General features: G+C 59.3%; 2 protein-coding genes across 7 annotated transcripts; one reads left to right on the forward strand and one right to left on the reverse strand.

The window, feature by feature from the left end:
- Window positions 1-1,697: 1,697 nt before the first annotated feature.
- Window positions 1,698-11,109, forward strand: DENND1C (DENN domain containing 1C). Of its 4 annotated transcripts, none has more exons than XM_075997974.1 (23): window positions 1,698-1,818; window positions 3,087-3,266; window positions 3,349-3,392; window positions 3,533-3,582; window positions 4,024-4,143; window positions 4,230-4,299; window positions 4,403-4,483; window positions 4,569-4,634; window positions 4,733-4,786; window positions 4,900-5,010; window positions 5,864-5,964; window positions 6,050-6,095; window positions 6,216-6,317; window positions 6,390-6,515; window positions 7,300-7,404; window positions 8,149-8,239; window positions 8,329-8,369; window positions 8,601-8,672; window positions 9,511-9,552; window positions 9,630-9,728; window positions 9,915-9,982; window positions 10,125-10,332; window positions 10,439-11,109. In XM_075997974.1, the coding sequence occupies exons 4-23, from the start codon at window positions 3,539-3,541 to the stop codon at window positions 11,051-11,053; spliced, it is 2,262 nt and encodes a 753-aa protein (XP_075854089.1). In that variant the 5' UTR covers window positions 1,698-1,818; window positions 3,087-3,266; window positions 3,349-3,392; window positions 3,533-3,538; the 3' UTR covers window positions 11,054-11,109. The 4 variants fall into 4 exon arrangements, with proteins under 4 accessions (XP_075854089.1, XP_075854086.1, XP_075854087.1 ...); XM_075997971.1 differs by having other exon boundaries at window positions 3,202-3,266; XM_075997972.1 differs by lacking the exon at window positions 7,300-7,404 and having other exon boundaries at window positions 3,202-3,266.
- On the reverse strand, window positions 8,989-14,065 carry CRB3 (crumbs cell polarity complex component 3). 3 transcript variants are annotated; one of them, XM_075997976.1, is made up of 5 exons: window positions 13,967-14,065; window positions 13,415-13,590; window positions 12,623-12,699; window positions 11,952-12,095; window positions 8,989-9,424 (listed from the first exon to the last, which is right to left on the reverse strand). In XM_075997976.1, the coding sequence occupies exons 2-5, from the start codon at window positions 13,494-13,496 to the stop codon at window positions 9,287-9,289; spliced, it is 441 nt and encodes a 146-aa protein (XP_075854091.1). In that variant the 5' UTR covers window positions 13,497-13,590; window positions 13,967-14,065; the 3' UTR covers window positions 8,989-9,286. The 3 variants fall into 3 exon arrangements, with proteins under 3 accessions (XP_075854091.1, XP_075854090.1, XP_012617153.1); XM_075997975.1 differs by lacking the exon at window positions 13,967-14,065 and adding an exon at window positions 13,830-13,952; XM_012761699.2 differs by lacking the exons at window positions 8,989-9,424; window positions 13,967-14,065 and adding exons at window positions 11,307-11,610; window positions 13,830-13,952.
- Between the last annotated feature and the right edge of the window lie 1,804 nt (window positions 14,066-15,869).

Below are 15,869 nucleotides of genomic sequence, written 5' to 3' on the forward strand. Positions count from 1 at the left end.
TGCCGTGGCGTCAGCCTAGCTCACAGCAACCTCAAACTCCTGGGCTCAAGCGATCCTCCTGCCTCAGCCTCCCCAGTAGCTGGGACTACAGGCATGTGCCACCATGCCTGGCTAACTTTTTCTATTCATATTTTTAGATGTCCAGCTAATTTGTTTCTATTTTTAATAGAGACGGGGTCTCGCTCTTGCTCAGGCTGGTCTTGAACTCCTGAGCTCAAACGATCCACCCATCTCGGCCTCCCAGAGTGCTAGGATTACAGGCGTGAGCCACCGCGCCCGGCCTGTATTTTAATTTTCCTACTACATCTGCAGGATGTCACATGTATGTGTGTGTGACCATGAGTGGCCGTACTGTGTTCTGCCTGTCAGATTGCGAGTGTGTCCCTGGATCCCTGTGTCTCAACATGGTACATCTGTCCACCCTTGTGCCTCTGTCTTTCTGAGGCTACAGCTCGGTTTGGGTGTGTCCGGCTGTTGTGTGTCCTGCTATATCTCTCTCTGCATCTAGTGGGGTCCTGGCTGTCTGTTTCTGCTCTACCTACCGTGTTTCCCCGAAAATAAGACCTACCCATAAAATAAACCCAGCAGGATTTCTAAGCATTTGCACAATATAAGCCCTACCCCAAAAATAAGACGCAATGATGGGCATGGCTACGCAGCGTATCTGCACAACCCATGCATTTCGTGGCGGAGCAGTAAAGATGACGAGCAGCTCTTCTCATCTGCCCCGTGACAGCTGTATTGCTCGACATGAGAGATTGGGGCCAATGGTTCTAAAGGAAATAGAGTCGCGAGAAATTCAGGATGGAATTCAGGGTTTGGAGAGTTACGATGTTGTTCCAGAAGAAGGCGACTTAACTATATTTGAATAAATGTAGATTGTTGTACCGTACTTAAAAATAACACATCCCCTGAAAATAAGCCCTAGGGTGTCTTCTTGAGGAAAAATAAATATAAGACCCTGTCTTATTTTTGGGGAAACACGGTATGTCTGTGTTCTGTGAGTTTTTTATCTATTACCTGGGTCTATTTCTCTGTTATCCTGTCTGTGCCTGTGGCTGAGGTCTGTGTGTGTGTGTGTGTGTGTGTGTGTGTGTGTGTGTGTGTGTGTTGGCTCTGTCTGGAACTGCAGTTTTCTGGCTCTCTGTACCGGGTCACCTTGCTGGGGTAGGACTGATTGCTCTTGTATGTGTGTCATCTCTCCGTCCTTGCCCATGTGTGTCCGTGACTATGTTCTGACTGTAGGACTTGTTGTCTGTCTGCATCTGTCTGTTGTGTGCGGCTGCTCTGGACTCAGTCTGCCTGTGTCGGTGACTTCCTGTCTGTCTGTCCCTGTGCCTGTGTTCTGTGCTCCCTGTGGTCCCCCTCTGTGGCCCCTGTGTCTACTCCCCGGCCACCGTGAACGGCCAGTGTGAATGGACCAAGGAAAAGAAGAGTTGAGGGAAATGGAAACGTTTTAGACAGACTGTGAATCTTGCCTGCTGCTAAGTAGGGAAGGAGAGGAGGGGACCCGGGCATGATGTGGGGACCAGACGTGGCCCAGCCTGGCAGGGTGGAGCTGGGGGTCTGGCTTCTGAGGCTAGCCACCTGCTGCCCACCCATCCCGGAGAAGGCCAGGAGGAAGGATGCCAGGGTTTCTCACGGCGGGTGGGGGCAGGGCCTCCGTCCGGGGACGTCACCCGTTAAACTTCCTCTCTCAGCCACACAGGAAGCTGAGCCGGCTCCGGGCCCAGCCCCAAACTAACAGAGGCCCCGGGGACCCCTGGAGAAAGGGCCCAGCCAGGCCAGCCCTGCAGGGACCATGGGATCCAGACCCGAGTAAGAGCTGCCCTGTCTGCCCCTCATCCTCTGGACTGAGACTCCCAGACCGGGCCTGGGCCGGGGCAAAAGGGGGCTGGGGCTGGGGCAGGCCGGCGGGGTGGGGTGACCCACGGGGACAGGTGGCTGGAGCCAGGGCAGATGCTCAGCTGCGGACTCTACTGGGGCGTGCTCAGGCGGGACTCAGTCCCCTCCTCGCTCCCCTCTCTTTCCGGTGTCCCGTGATCGTGTCTCTAACTCTGGGAGTGCACGCACCCCTCTGAGCGTGTGTGTGTCTCAGTGATAGCTTCCGGGGGTCCGCAGGGTGGGTGACCGGGGAGAGGGAAGGCCGGGTGTCCATGTGACTGGGTGATCGTGTGTGACTCGGGTCAACGTGGGGGTGAAGTGCCGGGGGACCCCATGTCAGGGACTCTGTGTCTGCCATTGGTCTCCCTCCTGTCTCACTTCTTGAACCCAAGTCTCGGCATCCTCTGTGTGGTGTGGGGGGAGGGAGGAAGGCAGAGAATGCAGAGCTTAGAGTAAGTTCCAGAGTGTCCAGCTCTCCTTGCTCTGATGAGAAACGTGGGGTCGGCCACCGGGACCCTCTGGGATCTCGCACACAGACACACACAGACAGCCCCCGGGATGTTCACGGTTACCCAGTGACACTCGTGGCCGTGCAAGAAAAGACAGGCGTCCTAGGCCGGGCGCGGTGGCTCACGCCTGTAATCCTAGCACTCTGGGAGGCCGAGGCGGGCGGATTGCTCAAGGTCAGGAGTTCAAAACCAGCCTGAGCGAGACCCCGTCTCTACCATAAAAATAGAAAGAAATTAATTGGCCAACTAATATATATAATATAAAAATCAGCCGGGCATGGTGGCTCGTGCCTGTAGTCCCAGCTACTCGGGAGGCTGAGGCAGCAGGATCGCTTGAGCCCAGGAGTTTGAGGTTGCTGTGAGCTAGGCTGACACCACGGCACTCACTCTAGCCTGGGCAAGAAAGCGAGACTCTGTCTCAAAAAAAAAAAAAAAAAAAAAGACAGGCGTCCTCACCCTCACACTTGCTCAGCCATACACACTCATGGTCCCACCTCAAAGATGTGGGGACACCTTTTCAGGCAGACACCAGACGGAATTACACACACGCGCACACACACATGCTCACACAAGCCGTGCACTCAGCCACACACAGTCACACTCGCTTGCTCTGTCCCAGACGTGTTGCATGCACAATCAACACTGCTGCTCGCACAGCCTCACACAAACACACTGTCACCGCCACTGTCACAGCCCCCAGGGTCATGCGTGCGCCAGTGCACACACACAAGTGCAGAGTGGCAGATGCAACCTCACACATGCACAGAAGCTAGTCCCCGGACCCGCTAAGCCCTTTCACGTCCCACAGAGGGGGTCCCCCTGCCGTGTTTGATTGGTTCTTCGAAGCGGCCTGCCCTGCCTCTCTGCAGGAGGGTGAGTTGGGCACATGCGGGTTGAGGGGGGCGTGGAGGGTGGGCCTGGGGCCCCGAACTCAGAGGCCTGCACTCCCCTACAGATCCCCCTATCCTGCGGCAGTTCCCTCCAGACTTCAGGGACCAGGTATTCAGGCTGGCTCCTTGCTCCAGGAGGGGCCAGGGCCAGTCCCCCCAGGGGAGGGGACTCGGGGACTTAGACCTGGAGTCCAGGGGTGGGAGCCAAACCCGAGTGGCCAAGCACTCTGTGTTTCTCTCCATTTCCAGGAAGCTATGCAGATGGTGCCTAAATTCTGCTTCCCTTTCGATGTGGAAAGGTATGGATAGGTGCAGAGACCCAAGGGACCTCTTAGAGACCCCAAGGATTCAACACCCAAAGACTCAGCTATCTGGAGACCCATACTCCTGGGACTCTGAGATGCAGGGACTCAGACATTCAGGGACCCCGATAACTAGAAACCTATATACACAGGGACTCAGAGACCAGGGATCCAGAGACTAAGGGACCCAGGGACTCCAGGACCCAGGGGCTCAAGGGACTCAGGGCTCTGACATCTAGGGACACAGGGACTTAGAATACCAAGGGACCCAGAAAACTGGAGACCTATACACCCAGGGACCCAGGAACTTAGGCATGCATGGATCCTGCCAGCTAGCGACTTATACACGCAGGGTCCCAAGAGCACTGTTGGGGAGGGAGGGGGGTGGCCAGAAAGCCGGGTCACCCAGGTCTCTCTGAGAGCCTTTCCCACCCCCAGGGAGCCCCCCAGCCCCGCGGTACAGCATTTCACCTTTGCCCTCACGGACCTGGCAGGCAACCGCAGATTCGGTTTCTGCCGCCTGCGGGCTGGTGCCCACAGCTGTCTCTGCATCCTCAGGTGTGGTACATGAGGGTCTGGGGTAGGGGTGGGAAGGGCCTCAAGGCCTAGGGCCGCTTCAGGAAACCCGTCTCCTCTCTCCACAGCCACCTGCCTTGGTTCGAGGTGTTCTACAAGCTACTGAACACAGTGGGAGACCTCCTAGCCCAGGACCAGGTGAGACCAGCCCCATTCTCACTCCTGCGGGAGTCCCATCCCCCGCCCTTCCCAGGCCACCCAGCCTGAGTCGTTGCCCTCAGGACCCCCGACCCCCACCCAGGTCTCGGAGGCCGAGGAAGTTCTTCTAGATCTGCTGAAGAAACCCCTGCCTGGGCCCCAGGCCTCAGCGGATCTGGAGCTGGTGAGTAGCCGCCCAGCCCCGGCCCTCGGTGGGTGAGGAGGCTGCGCCCCAGCCCTGGGGACCACACAGCTATACTCTCCCCCAGGGCAGCGGAGTGACCATGTCCAGCGCGCACGGTGTGCAGCCACCTGCCCCCGGGAATGGCAGGCCGGTGAGCGGGGCTGGGGACCCACCTGGAAGGCTGGGTGTCGTCCAGGTGAGGCCAGCCCCGTGACTGATTGATGCCCCCCCCGCCAATGCCCCCTCCAGCTTTCCTGCTTCGTGGCCCCCGACTCCGGCCGCCTGCCGTCCATCCCTGAGAACGTGAGTAGAGACCCGGGAAGGGGACTGTGGGGGTGGGAACAGGTCCCCAAACCCAGGGGGGTACGCCAGCTCTCGGTGTCAGCCAAGGCCCAGCGCACCTCTCTGCTCCTCAGAGGAACCTAACGGAGCTGGTGGTGGCCGTGACCGACGAGAACATCGTGGGGCTGTTCGCCGCGCTCCTGGCGGAGAGGAGAGTCTTGCTCACCTCCAGCAAGCTCAGCACCGTGAGGCGGGGCCAGTGGGCCAGGGGGCGGGGCTGGTCCTGGCTCCGCCCCGTGGTGGGTGGAGCCCTCGGGGGGGGGAGTCCTGGCCCCGCCTCTTTGACGGTCGGGGCGAATTGAATCCTGGCTCCGCCCCTATGAGGGGAGTCGGAGTGGGAGCACTGTGGCTCCTCCTCTCTGGGAGTACTGAGTCCAGGCTCCACCCCCATGCACCAAAACAGGCCTGGCTCCGTCCCTCTGGAGGATCAGACCCGGGAGCACTAAATTCTAGCTCTGCCCCAGGGGAAAGGACAGGTGGGAGCGGAATCCTGGCTCCACCCCTTAGGGGCGGGGCCAGATGGTTGCATTTTTTTTTTATCCCCCCCTCTTTGGGGTGGGGTTAGTGCACTCCCCTGGGGTTGAAGCCAAAAGGTTGCGCTTTTAACTCCATCTCTTTGGGGTGGGGTTTGTGGTTTAGGGTTGTGGCTCCACCCCTAGGGGCAGGCCCAGAGCGAGCTAAATGGTAGCTCCGTCTCTTTTGGGGTGGGATCAGTGGAGGCTCGTCCTTGCTCTACCCCTATGGGGTGGGATCCAGGAAGGTTGCATATTGGCTCCGCCCCTTAGAGGGAGGGATTAGAACGGGCTGAGTCCCGGCTCCACCCACTCAAAGCACACGGTACTCAGCCAAATTCATGGTCTCCACGTGGTTCCTGAAAGGGTCCCAGTTTCCGCCCCTTACCCAGAAGCGGAGAGGGGAGAGGGGACAGGAGACTGGGGACGCGGGAAATGGAGCTGGGACAGCCACCGTCTCAGAGTGGGTTCTCGAAGTTGGGAGTCCAGGCCCTGACTCCACGACCCCCACCCCATGCGTCTCCAGCTGACATCGTGCGTCCACGCGTCCTGCGGCCTCCTGTACCCCATGCGCTGGGAGCACGTGCTGATCCCCACGCTGCCCCCGCACCTGCTGGACTACTGCTGGTGAGGGAGGGGCCCGGGGAGGGGCGGGGCCTGGGGACAAGGCCTGGGGACGGTGCCCCCGTGACCCCGCCCCCTCGGTCCGCAGCGCGCCCATGCCCTACCTCATCGGAGTGCACGCCAGTCTCGCCGAGGTGAGCGCCGACCCCCTCCCGGACGGCGGAGGAGGGAGGGGTCACCCTCCCTCTGTGTCCCCAGACACCCTCCCCTGCCAGGGCTCTGAGTGGCCGTCCCGCCCGCCCCCTTTCTCGCAGAAAGTGCGAGAAAAAGCCCTGGAGGACGTCGTCATGATGAACGTGGACTCCAACACCTTGGAGACGCCCTTCGACGACGTGCAGGCGCTGCCCCCAGACGTGGTCAGTGTCGCCCCCTCCCACCCTCGTGTGCCCCGCACCCAGCCACTCAGCGCCACCCGCTTTGTCCTCTAGGTGTCCCTGCTGAGACTTCGGCTAAGGAAGGTCGCTCTGGTCCCCGGGGAAGGGGTGTCGCGTCTCTTCCTCAAAGCCCAGGCTCTGCTCTTCGGGGGGTACCGGGACGCGCTCGTCTGCAGCCCGGTGAGCACCAGGGACAACGAGGGAGAGGTCTCGTGTTCTGGAAGCACATTAATAACGATACCTAGCATGCATGGAGCGCTTACTTCGGGCCTCTGCTCAATGGGATCGCAATAGGCCCACCAAAAGGGGTCGTTTGAGACAGTGAAAGGGCATATTCGGAGCACTTTGAATCCTGCCTAGCATATAGGAAGCACTCCATAAATGCTAGGTTTTATTATTATTATTATTATCTCATTTAATGCTCACAACAATACCATGATGAGATGGATCCTATTGTATTATAGTTCCATTTTACATATGAGGAAACCAAGGCTTGGAAATTCCACAGTGGGCGAATGTGGAAGCCAGGACCTTGACCTTGAACTGGTGACTTCTCAAGCCCCCTTCTCTGTTTTTCACAACCATTCTTTAAAATCTTTGAGGGGCGCAGGGGGTGGTCCCAGGACCATTTGACCATCTGATGTTCATGTTGGTCTGCCTTTGCGACACATCCCAAATCTGCACCTGTCCCATCCGCCAAGCACCACGGCCTGCCTTCCCTGCAGCAGCCAGAGGCCACCTGTGAATATCTAAGTTACGTCGTGTCCCTCCTCTGCCACAGCCCTCCAGGGCTCCCACCTCCCTCCGAGGAAAAACCCAAGTGCTCCTTGAGGCCCTGCACAGAGAGTTCAGACACACAGCAGGTGCCTGGCCAATGCTTGCTGCACAGAGGAGTGGTAGAGTGAAGGAGGTGGCTGGGGACAGGAAAGCCACAGGGAGCTCAGGGTGCGGGTCTTTCTTCCAGGGCCAGCCGGTGACCTTCAGTGAGGAAGCCTTCTTGGCCCAGAAGCCTGGGGCCCCCCTGCAGGCCTTCCACCAGAAGGCCGTGCACTTGCAGCTCTTCAAGCAGGTGCCAGAGCCCTGAGGGTGGAGCCAGGGCCGGAGGGGGACTGCCAGGTGCCTGAGGGCCAGGCTGGAGCCGGTCTGGCAGGATTCCCAGGGTCCCCAGGTGGGGGAAGCAAGACTGCACTCCCGAGCTCCTAAAGATGGGAGCCCCTCGTGGTGGCTCACGCCTGTAATCCTAGCACTCTGGGAGGCTGAGGCCGGAGGATTGCTCCAGGTCAGGAGTTCGAAACCAGCCTGAGCAAGAGCGAGACCCCATCTCTAATAATAATAATAATAATAAAAAGATGGGAGCCCCTGACTTCTCCTGGGTTCCCGAGGGGGACTGGGGTGAGACCAAATTCCCAGGTCCCATAAGCAGGGATCTTCCTGGGTCAGGGGTGGGGGTCCACACTGCCCGATTCCAGAGGAGGCACGTCCTGACTGCTGACTCCTTTCGGTGGGGGCAAGGGGGGCAGGTCAGGATTTCTGCATCCTAGGGACATGGGGAGAGGGGTGGTAAGTAGGCTGGACTCCAGATCCCCAAAGGTTGGGGGTCAACCTATTCCAGGCTCACTAAGAGGAGGTTGGGTGGGTCTGGAGGGTTGGGGTTTGGTCCCTGGGGACAGGTCCTGACTTGGGGGGTGGGGAAGAGGGTTGGATCTCTGGTTCCTAAGGTGGGCTCCAGTGCCCCAGGCCCTCAGGGTGGCTCCTGGCGGGGCCAGGGATGGCTTGTGCACAGATGTGTCTGACTCATTGACTCCCGCCCCAGTTCATCGAAGGCCGACTGGAGAAGCTCAACACGGGGGAGGGCTTCTCAGATCAATTCGAGCAGGAGATCACCTGCTGCGGGGCCTCCTCAGGTGAGCCCAGCCCTGGAGTCCCCGCCACACCAGCACCCCCAGCCTGAAACCTTCCTTAAATGGCACACCGCCCCCTCTCTCCACCCCAGGCATGATTCGCTCCTATCAGCTCTGGGCAGACAACCTAAAGGTAATTAATTACACCAGACGCTCGTTAAGTGTTTCTTCTTATTGGATTAACCGAATCCCACAGCAGTCGCCAGGTAGGCTCATGAGCACGCTCACCCGTAGAAGTGGGGAAAGGGACGCAGATTCAGAGAGGGAGAGGAACCTGCTCAGCATCACACAGCCCAGGGTGGACAGACGGGGTCTGGCCCCCAGATGTCCAAGCCTCTCTTCCATGGTGTCTGTTGTCCCCTAGAAAGGTGGCGGCGCCCTCCTGCACTCGGTCAAGGCCAAGACCCAACCAGCCGTCAAGAACATATACCGCTCGGTGAGGCTGAACTGGACAGGCCACTCTTGCTCGGGTCACAAGGGAGAGGGGACAGAGGACACTTCGACCGCTTAGTGGGGATGAGACATTTTCACCCCAGCATTCTAAGTGCAAATATGTTTATCAGAACTGGACCAGCAGCCGGGCATGGTGGCGCATGCCTGTAGTTCCAGCTACTCGGGAGGCTGAGGCAGGAGGATCGCTTGAGCCCAGGATATTGAGGTTGCTGTGAGCTAGGCTGCCGCCCTGGCACTCTAGCCCAGGCAAGAGTGAGACTATGTCTCGAAAAAAAAACAAAACAAAACTGGACCAGCACTTAAACCGTTAACAATTCTTCCCACTTTTATTTTTCATAGACCATACTCATTTTAATCACAATCATTTGCTGCCTATTTGAAATTGACAGCCAAGATTCATTAGCCAACATCTTTTATCCTCAGATACAATCCCAGCTTCTGCCCTGTGGTGTTTTGTTTTTGTTTGCTCCCAAACCCAAAAGTTCCCTGGGGCCAACGTTAGCAGCTCGACATTGTCCATTCGATTTTATTCTTCACGACTTTGAGACACGAACACCTTTGTGCCATGTTGCTTGTGCCATGTGCCACTCCCCCTTTTCATCTGGGGGGGTTACTTCCTTCAGGAATATTCCTCTTGTAGTCATCAAGGGGGGCGAAAGTTTGTATTAACTTCCCAGGTGGTGGCGCATGGAGAATCGTGGGCATATTTGTGGGACACAGATGGACAGATGGCAGCTGTCCTAGGGGACAGAGGGCTGAGTTCTCAAACGCCCAGGGTCCAATCACCCTTGCGTCTAATTCTTCCCTTGGCCCCTTCGTAGGCCAAGAGCGGCTTGAAGGGTGTGCAGAGCCTCATGTTCAAGGTAAGACCCATGAATCGCCAATAATACCAATGTGGGGGGCGGCAGAGGGGCTCCCAGCTCATGCATCCTCTTCCTAGGAGGGGGACTCTGCCCTCCAGAGGGGGGGCTCCCTGAGGGCCCTCAGCCACTCAGATCGCCTGCAGCAGCGTCGGCCCATCATTCAGCACTTTGGACAGGTGAGAAGGCCCCTCCTCCACGCACACCTGGAATATCCCTCCAACCAACCAGACCTCTCACCTCCCTCTTTACCTCCCTAATACTTGGTACCTGCCTCAAACTCACCCTCCTCTGGAAAGCCCCAGCCCCCTGATCCTACAGCTCCTGGGGTCTTAGCCCCCACCCCCAAAATCTATCCTTTGCAGAACAGGCCCCTTCGCCCCAGCAGGAAGCTCCGCCTAGAAGAAGGACCTTCTGAGCCCCCAAGGGAGGGGTAAGGCTCAAAGCAGGGTGCCGCTGCTAGAAGTGGAAGGCCAAGTCTGATGGGGAGGAGGGTCCCCAAGCCCTCTAGAACAGCCCGATCAGAACTGAGGGGTGTCAGGCAAATATCTGAGGTCACCTGTCCCCACGCCCAGGACACCCCCTCTGAGTCCTGAGGGCGCCCAGGGCCTGTGGGCAGAGGAAGCTCTGGACAGCAGTTTCTTGGGGTCTGGGGAAGAACTGGACCTGTTGAGCGAGATTCTGGACAGTTTAAGCGTGGAAGCCAAGAGCGCAGGCAGCCTGCGGCCGAGCCAGAGTCTAGACTGCTGTCACAGAGGTGACCTGGACAGCTGCCTCAGCCTGGTGAGAGACAGCGAGCACCCCATCCCAATATTCCCCGCCCCACCCAACTCGCCAGCCGCTGCCCCATCTGAAGGCCACCAACTTGCTGTCCCTCCACCCTGCCCAGCCCAACATACCAGGATGGCAACCGGAGGAGAAACCCTCAGAGCCCCAGCCCTCGTCCCTGCCTGTGCACCTGCCGTCCCTGCAACACGCCCAGCCTATGGACGACACCTGTGCCTCAAAGAACCCCGATCCCCAGCTGCCCTCAGAGGCCGAGCAAGAAGTCACCTCTTCATCCCAGTCCTGGACAGCGTCTGCAGACCCAAGCAGCCAAGGGACCCCTGAATCCTCCCCTTTCACAGAACCTCTAATCCTTCATCTCTCCCCTCCCCCCACAGCGGCTGAAGATTCTAGAGCCCAGGAGAGCTCCTGCTCCACGCTCCCCACAGCTCCCACCCAGCCCAACCCTCCAGAAAGCCCCCCACTTCTGCCCCCCACAAAGCCCAACCTTGACACTGCCTGGACGTCCCAGCCCCTGCATTCTTCCTCGGGGCCCAGCTCTCCGGAGACCCCCACGACCCGGCCTCCCAAGGTCCTGTCAGCAAGGCGTGCTCACCTCCAGTCGCCAGAGGAGCAGGGAGCCCCCGACCCCCCCGCCCCACCCACCAGCAGCTGGCAAGAACCCCAGGCCAGGAGCCGGCCCCGAGTCTCTGACCTTAAGAAGTGCTTTGAGGGTTGAAAGATCAGGGGTCCAGAGGACACCCCAGTCCCTCAATAAAGCCACAAGAGCCCACGGCTGGTTTTTCCTGGTGAGTTTATCTGGGGCCCTCTCTCTGCTCAGAAACCCACCCCACCCACCTCCCTCCCTCCAGGGGCATCTGAAACTCCCTAGGGGGGCCATTCCAGGAAGTCCCCTGCCCAGTCCCCTAGGACCCTTGCAGCCTTACAATTCACCTCTGCAGTTGCTTCCTCCATCTAGGTTAATGCCCCCACCAGCTCAAAGAAAGCTTTTATTATATCTCACTACCAATTTCATATAAATACGTAAAAAGTGAGCAGCCCCACCCTCCCGTGCCGCCAGGGGCAAAGCCTTAGAATTGAAGCACCTTCTTCCCTTCTATTCTTAAGCACAAGGTGGGTCTGAGTGCCCAGAGAGGGCTGTGCCTTCATTCCCCAAAGGCCACACAGCAATGAAGTGTGGGGTGGGGGTTGAGAGGAGGGGACCTAGATGGGCAGGCAGCCCCGCACCGGCTCCTTGGAGTCTTGGGGGGCCCGGGCCTCAGCTGCATGGGAGAACTGCAAGAAAGGAGACGGGGTTGTGGGGGCCGCGCGGCACATCGGAGATGGCTCAGCAATCGGGGACCAGGTCCCCAGCCCTGGCACCCCCAGCCGCGGTCAGGGGCAAGCAGAGGCAGCATGCTGCGTGCAGAGCCTGCCAGGCGGGTGCCCCTCGCCCCTCTGCCCCCCATGTCCTCCTGAGCCCTCAGAGGCTGGTGTCTTGGTGGCAGCTGCTGTGTTCGAGCCAGCACCCAGCAGTCCTGAGCAGTGGTGGCGGCTGCAGCGGGCCCCAGCGTTCAGATGAGCCGCTCCTCCGGTGGCAACTTGAGGTTGGGGGGCGGTGGCACGCGGGCACCCACCTGCTCCTCGCTGCTGGGCCGGTAGGTGCCCTCCGTCTGCCGCTTCTCTCGAAGTTTCCGTACCAAGAGCGCCAGCCCCACAGCCAGGAGCAGGGCGCCCAGGATGGAGAAGACCACAATGATGGCGGTGATGGCTTCCTGAGACTGCGGCGAGGGGACAGGTGTGACTCACCTGAGCCTGGGGGTCCTGTCCACCCCCACCTGGGCGGCATCCTCCCCCACATACGCGCACACACACCTGCCACTTTTAGTGACCTGGTCTGGGGTTCCTAGAGCCTCATCCACCTTTTCCAGGGCTCCGAGGCTCCCCCACCTGCCAGGTCTGGGATTCCTGCTTTTCCGAGTACCTGCCACATCTGGGACCCCTGCTCCTGCCACATCTACCAAGTCTTAGCTCGACCGCTGCCTGAGGGGCACACGGGGCTGCTGACACCTGCCATGTGCAGGATTCCTGTGTGCCCCCCAGCGGCTCCTAGTCTCCCTGCTCTGGGACTTCACATCTCCCGGTTTACCTCCATTATGATGCTCTGGTCTCTTCCACTTCGGGCTCTCCCATGCCACCCTGGCCTGCCACCTCTGGGGGCAGGGGTCTAGTCCCCTCTACTTGCTACATGTGGGACCCCCTAAATAACATCCCTGCTGCCCTCTTCCCACATGTACCCCCAACTCACCAGGGCCCCATTGGAGCTGGAGCCAGAGGGTAAAACAGTGGTGCTTCCATTGGCAGGAGTGGTCGGTGCTGAGGGGGCTGGACAGAGAATAAATCAGTCCCCAACTGGCCTTCCCGACTCAGCCCAGTCACACCTCCCTAGAGCACTGCCCCAAGACCCCCAGCAGGGCCCACTTAAAACTGCCCCACTGAGTCTGTCTTTGGCAGGCAGCCCCCCCCAGCCCAGCAGAGCCCAGCAGGGAGTAACCAGCGGTTGTTTGTGCTGAGTTGGGGGCTGTTATACCAGGAGGTGTCCGGAAGCCCAGCCCTCCCCCCTCACCTCTTGGGCCCAGGAGCCCTTAAGGACCTGGGCGGGTCTTGCTTTTCCCTGGAGTGTCTGACTCACACCTCCCCCCAGGCTCCCGAAACTAGAATTGAAGGACTGAATGGCTGGGTCCCCACCTAGAGCCAGCCCCTCCTCCCGGCTCCCAGAACACCTCAACTATACTCGGGTACACAGAGGTACACGAGTCTCCCTTTCTCCCGCGTTCTTTTTGGGCACCCCAGCCTACAGTTCCACCCCCCTCGGGAACGCAAGAGTTCTCCTACACCAACCTCCACCGTCCAAGGAAGGAGCCAGAAATCCTAACCCCCCAGGCTAACCCTGTAGACCCCTCCCCAAGGTACCCCATGCCCACTCCCCAATTCTAGAGCCTTCTCTCTGCGTCCCGGGCGCCCAGCGCTTCTAAGCCCCGCCCCCAGCAGAGACGAAAGAATCCGGACCCTCCCCCCAGCGCTCCAGCCCGGTACCTACTTTGCCCCCGGGCTCGGCCCCAGCGGGCAGGCAGCAAAGGTAGGCCCAGCGCCAGGAGCAGCCCCAGGCCGGGGTTCGCCATGGGCTGGGTGGCGGGTTGGCAGCGCCGGGGATGGGGCTTCTCGCGCTCGCCTCTCCTACCGCATCTCGCGCCCGGGGTACCTACGGCTGGGCACCTGGAGGCGGGAGAAGGAGAGAGGCCCGGTGTGGGGCTGGGGGCTGGACCCGGGCGCAGGCCCACGGGAGAGGCGACCGGCGCCAGGGCACCCCAGAGTCCCGCCCCGCCCCCGTCGCCAGAGGTCAGCGATTAAAGATTAACTTCCCAGGCGCGCGTTCTTGAGCTGGGGAAAGGAAGGGGAATCGGTGAAGGGGGCTGGGAGGCGACAGACCAAGCCGCGCGTCCTGCCGCCCCTACCTGGCCCAGGCGTCTTAGACCTCGCTCAAGTTCCTGGTCTCGATCCCTCTCTCGAACCCTCGGTCAGTCCGTCGGTCGCTCGGTCCGACCCCACCGGCTCCGCCCGCTCACGTGACCCGGAAAGTTTAGTCACTCACCTGGGAGGGGAGCGCACTTCCGGCTTGTGCACCTGAGCCTAGATGAGAGGGCGGAGCCAAGAAGGGGGCGGGGCCGCGCCCAGGGCGCACCTGTAACGGAAAGCCAATCCCAGAATGAAGAAGCCTGCAGATGTCAGAGGGACCTCACACCTGTACTGCGGACACATCTGTAGGAGCGCACAGGTGTGAAAACACACGGGGCACGTAGACACGCGTGTATGAGGCACTCCTGCCGAAAAAACACCTGCGTGGTCAAGACCTGTATGGGGACAAACCTGTATGGAAGATGCCTGCACGGATTCACGTGTAAGAACGCTTACAGGCTACAACTGTATTGAACCACATCTATATAAAGTATAACTGAATGGAAGCACACCTGTGTGGAAAACATCTGTATAGAACACACCTGCATTATAGCAAACATCTGAGTAGGCACTGTGGTGCGGTGTAGACCTGTTTTGGAAATGCATCTGCATGGCACATCTGTGAAATGTACAACGCTTGTCTGCGGGAATTCCTGCGTGGAAATGTATTGTAAATACCTGTATGAGACACACCTGTGGGTAAGTACACCTGTATGGGACTATGGGACTTAGTTCTATGGAAACGTACTCAGATGGGTGTGTGCTTGATGGAACACACCTACTGGGAGGGAGACTGTATAATGCATTCATGGGTGGAGGAACACTTGTTGAGAAACGTACCTGTGAGGTAAAAGAAACCAGCTTGTATGAGAAACACCTGCGTAAAATTGTGCTCAAGCGAAGGAAAGACCTGGGAACATCTGCATGAGGCACGCCCGCATGGAAGCACATCTGTGGGGAGGACCAGCAGGACCGAGGCTCACGTGTATGGAGGCCCACCTGTCAGAGAAAAAAATAACACCTATTTGGGGCATCTCCGTGGGAAAACATCTGTATCCCTCATGTTGCGGGTCATCTGCAAGGAACACCTGTGTATGAAAACATCTGCTAGGAGACCCTTTATAACGGATCCATTTGCTAGCACACACCTGTTTGAACACACCTGTCTGGGCAGGAACGAAACGTGTCAACCCCTGCTGTACCCCTGGGCGGGCATGAGCCCTGGGGAAGGAGGATCGCTCACCCTCCTGTTTCCTTATCTGAAACGTGGGAAAACCAGTACCACCTACTTTCTAGGGTTTTGGCGAGGACGACGCGAAAGGTGAGTAAAAGTCCTGGCATGTGCAGCGCGCTGAATCAAAGTCAGCTATTGTTATTATGAAGTGGTCTGGGCGCCCCTCCCCCTAATGGCGAGTCGAGAAACTGCGCCCGAAACTAGTGGGCGGGACAATCAGCAGGTGCAGCGAGCGCGACGAGCTGGGGCCCCGCCTCCAGCGCTTGGCCACCGGGTCACCTCCGGGACACTGAGACCCCCAACAAGCAGGTTTGGAGACAGCAGCCTGCCTGGCCTCTGGAGCCGGCCGCGGCCCCTTTAAGACTGCCTGGCTGGCGGCGGGACCGCGGGGGCCCAAGGCAGCCCCGGGTCAGCGGGGAGGCCCCGCCCAGTTGGGCGGGCGAAGTGGGCTGGGTGGGCGGGGCTCTGAATGCTCTGGCCAATAGAAAGCCGACTTGGCAGCCGCGCCGCGCGTTGATCTTCCGTTTCCCAGTCTGAGTGAGACTGAGAAAGGAGGCGCGCGGGCGGGACGAAGGGACCGGGGTTGGTGGCGCGGGGCAGAGGGAGCACCGCGTCTTGATCTTCTGTTTCTGCGGCCGGGCGGGGAATGTGACACGGGCGGGCGGGCAGGTGGAGCGCTAGGTGGCGCAGGGTTCTTGCGTAGATCTGAGGAAAGCGAGAACTTTAGTTCCCGAAAATTAGTAGGGGAGGGAAGTCAGGCGGAAAGAGATTACGAAACAATCCTTAACATCCTCCTACTTCACCG

The sequence above is a fragment of the Microcebus murinus genome, chromosome 27 (genome assembly GCF_040939455.1).
Source record: "Microcebus murinus isolate Inina chromosome 27, M.murinus_Inina_mat1.0, whole genome shotgun sequence".
NCBI lineage: Eukaryota > Metazoa > Chordata > Mammalia > Primates > Cheirogaleidae > Microcebus > Microcebus murinus.

Bases quoted from the DNA above. Each gene is read 5' to 3' on its own strand.
- CRB3 (XM_075997976.1), bottom strand. From the start codon at position 13,496: ATGGCGAACCCCGGCCTGGGGCTGCTCCTGGCGCTGGGCCTACCTTTG. The intron at 12,700-13,414 runs GTAGGTACCGGG...TTCTCTGTCCAG, and splicing joins GGGCCGAGCCCGGGGGCAAA to CCCCCTCAGCACCGACCACT. The intron at 9,425-11,951 runs GTGGGTGCCCGC...CCCCTAGGACAG, and splicing joins GGCCCAGCAGCGAGGAGCAG to CTGCCATCTGTCCATCTGTG.
- DENND1C (XM_075997971.1), top strand. The intron at 4,635-4,732 runs GTGAGCGGGGCT...TGCCCCCTCCAG, and splicing joins CCCCCGGGAATGGCAGGCCG to CTTTCCTGCTTCGTGGCCCC. The intron at 8,673-9,510 runs GTGAGGCTGAAC...GCCCCTTCGTAG, and splicing joins TCAAGAACATATACCGCTCG to GCCAAGAGCGGCTTGAAGGG.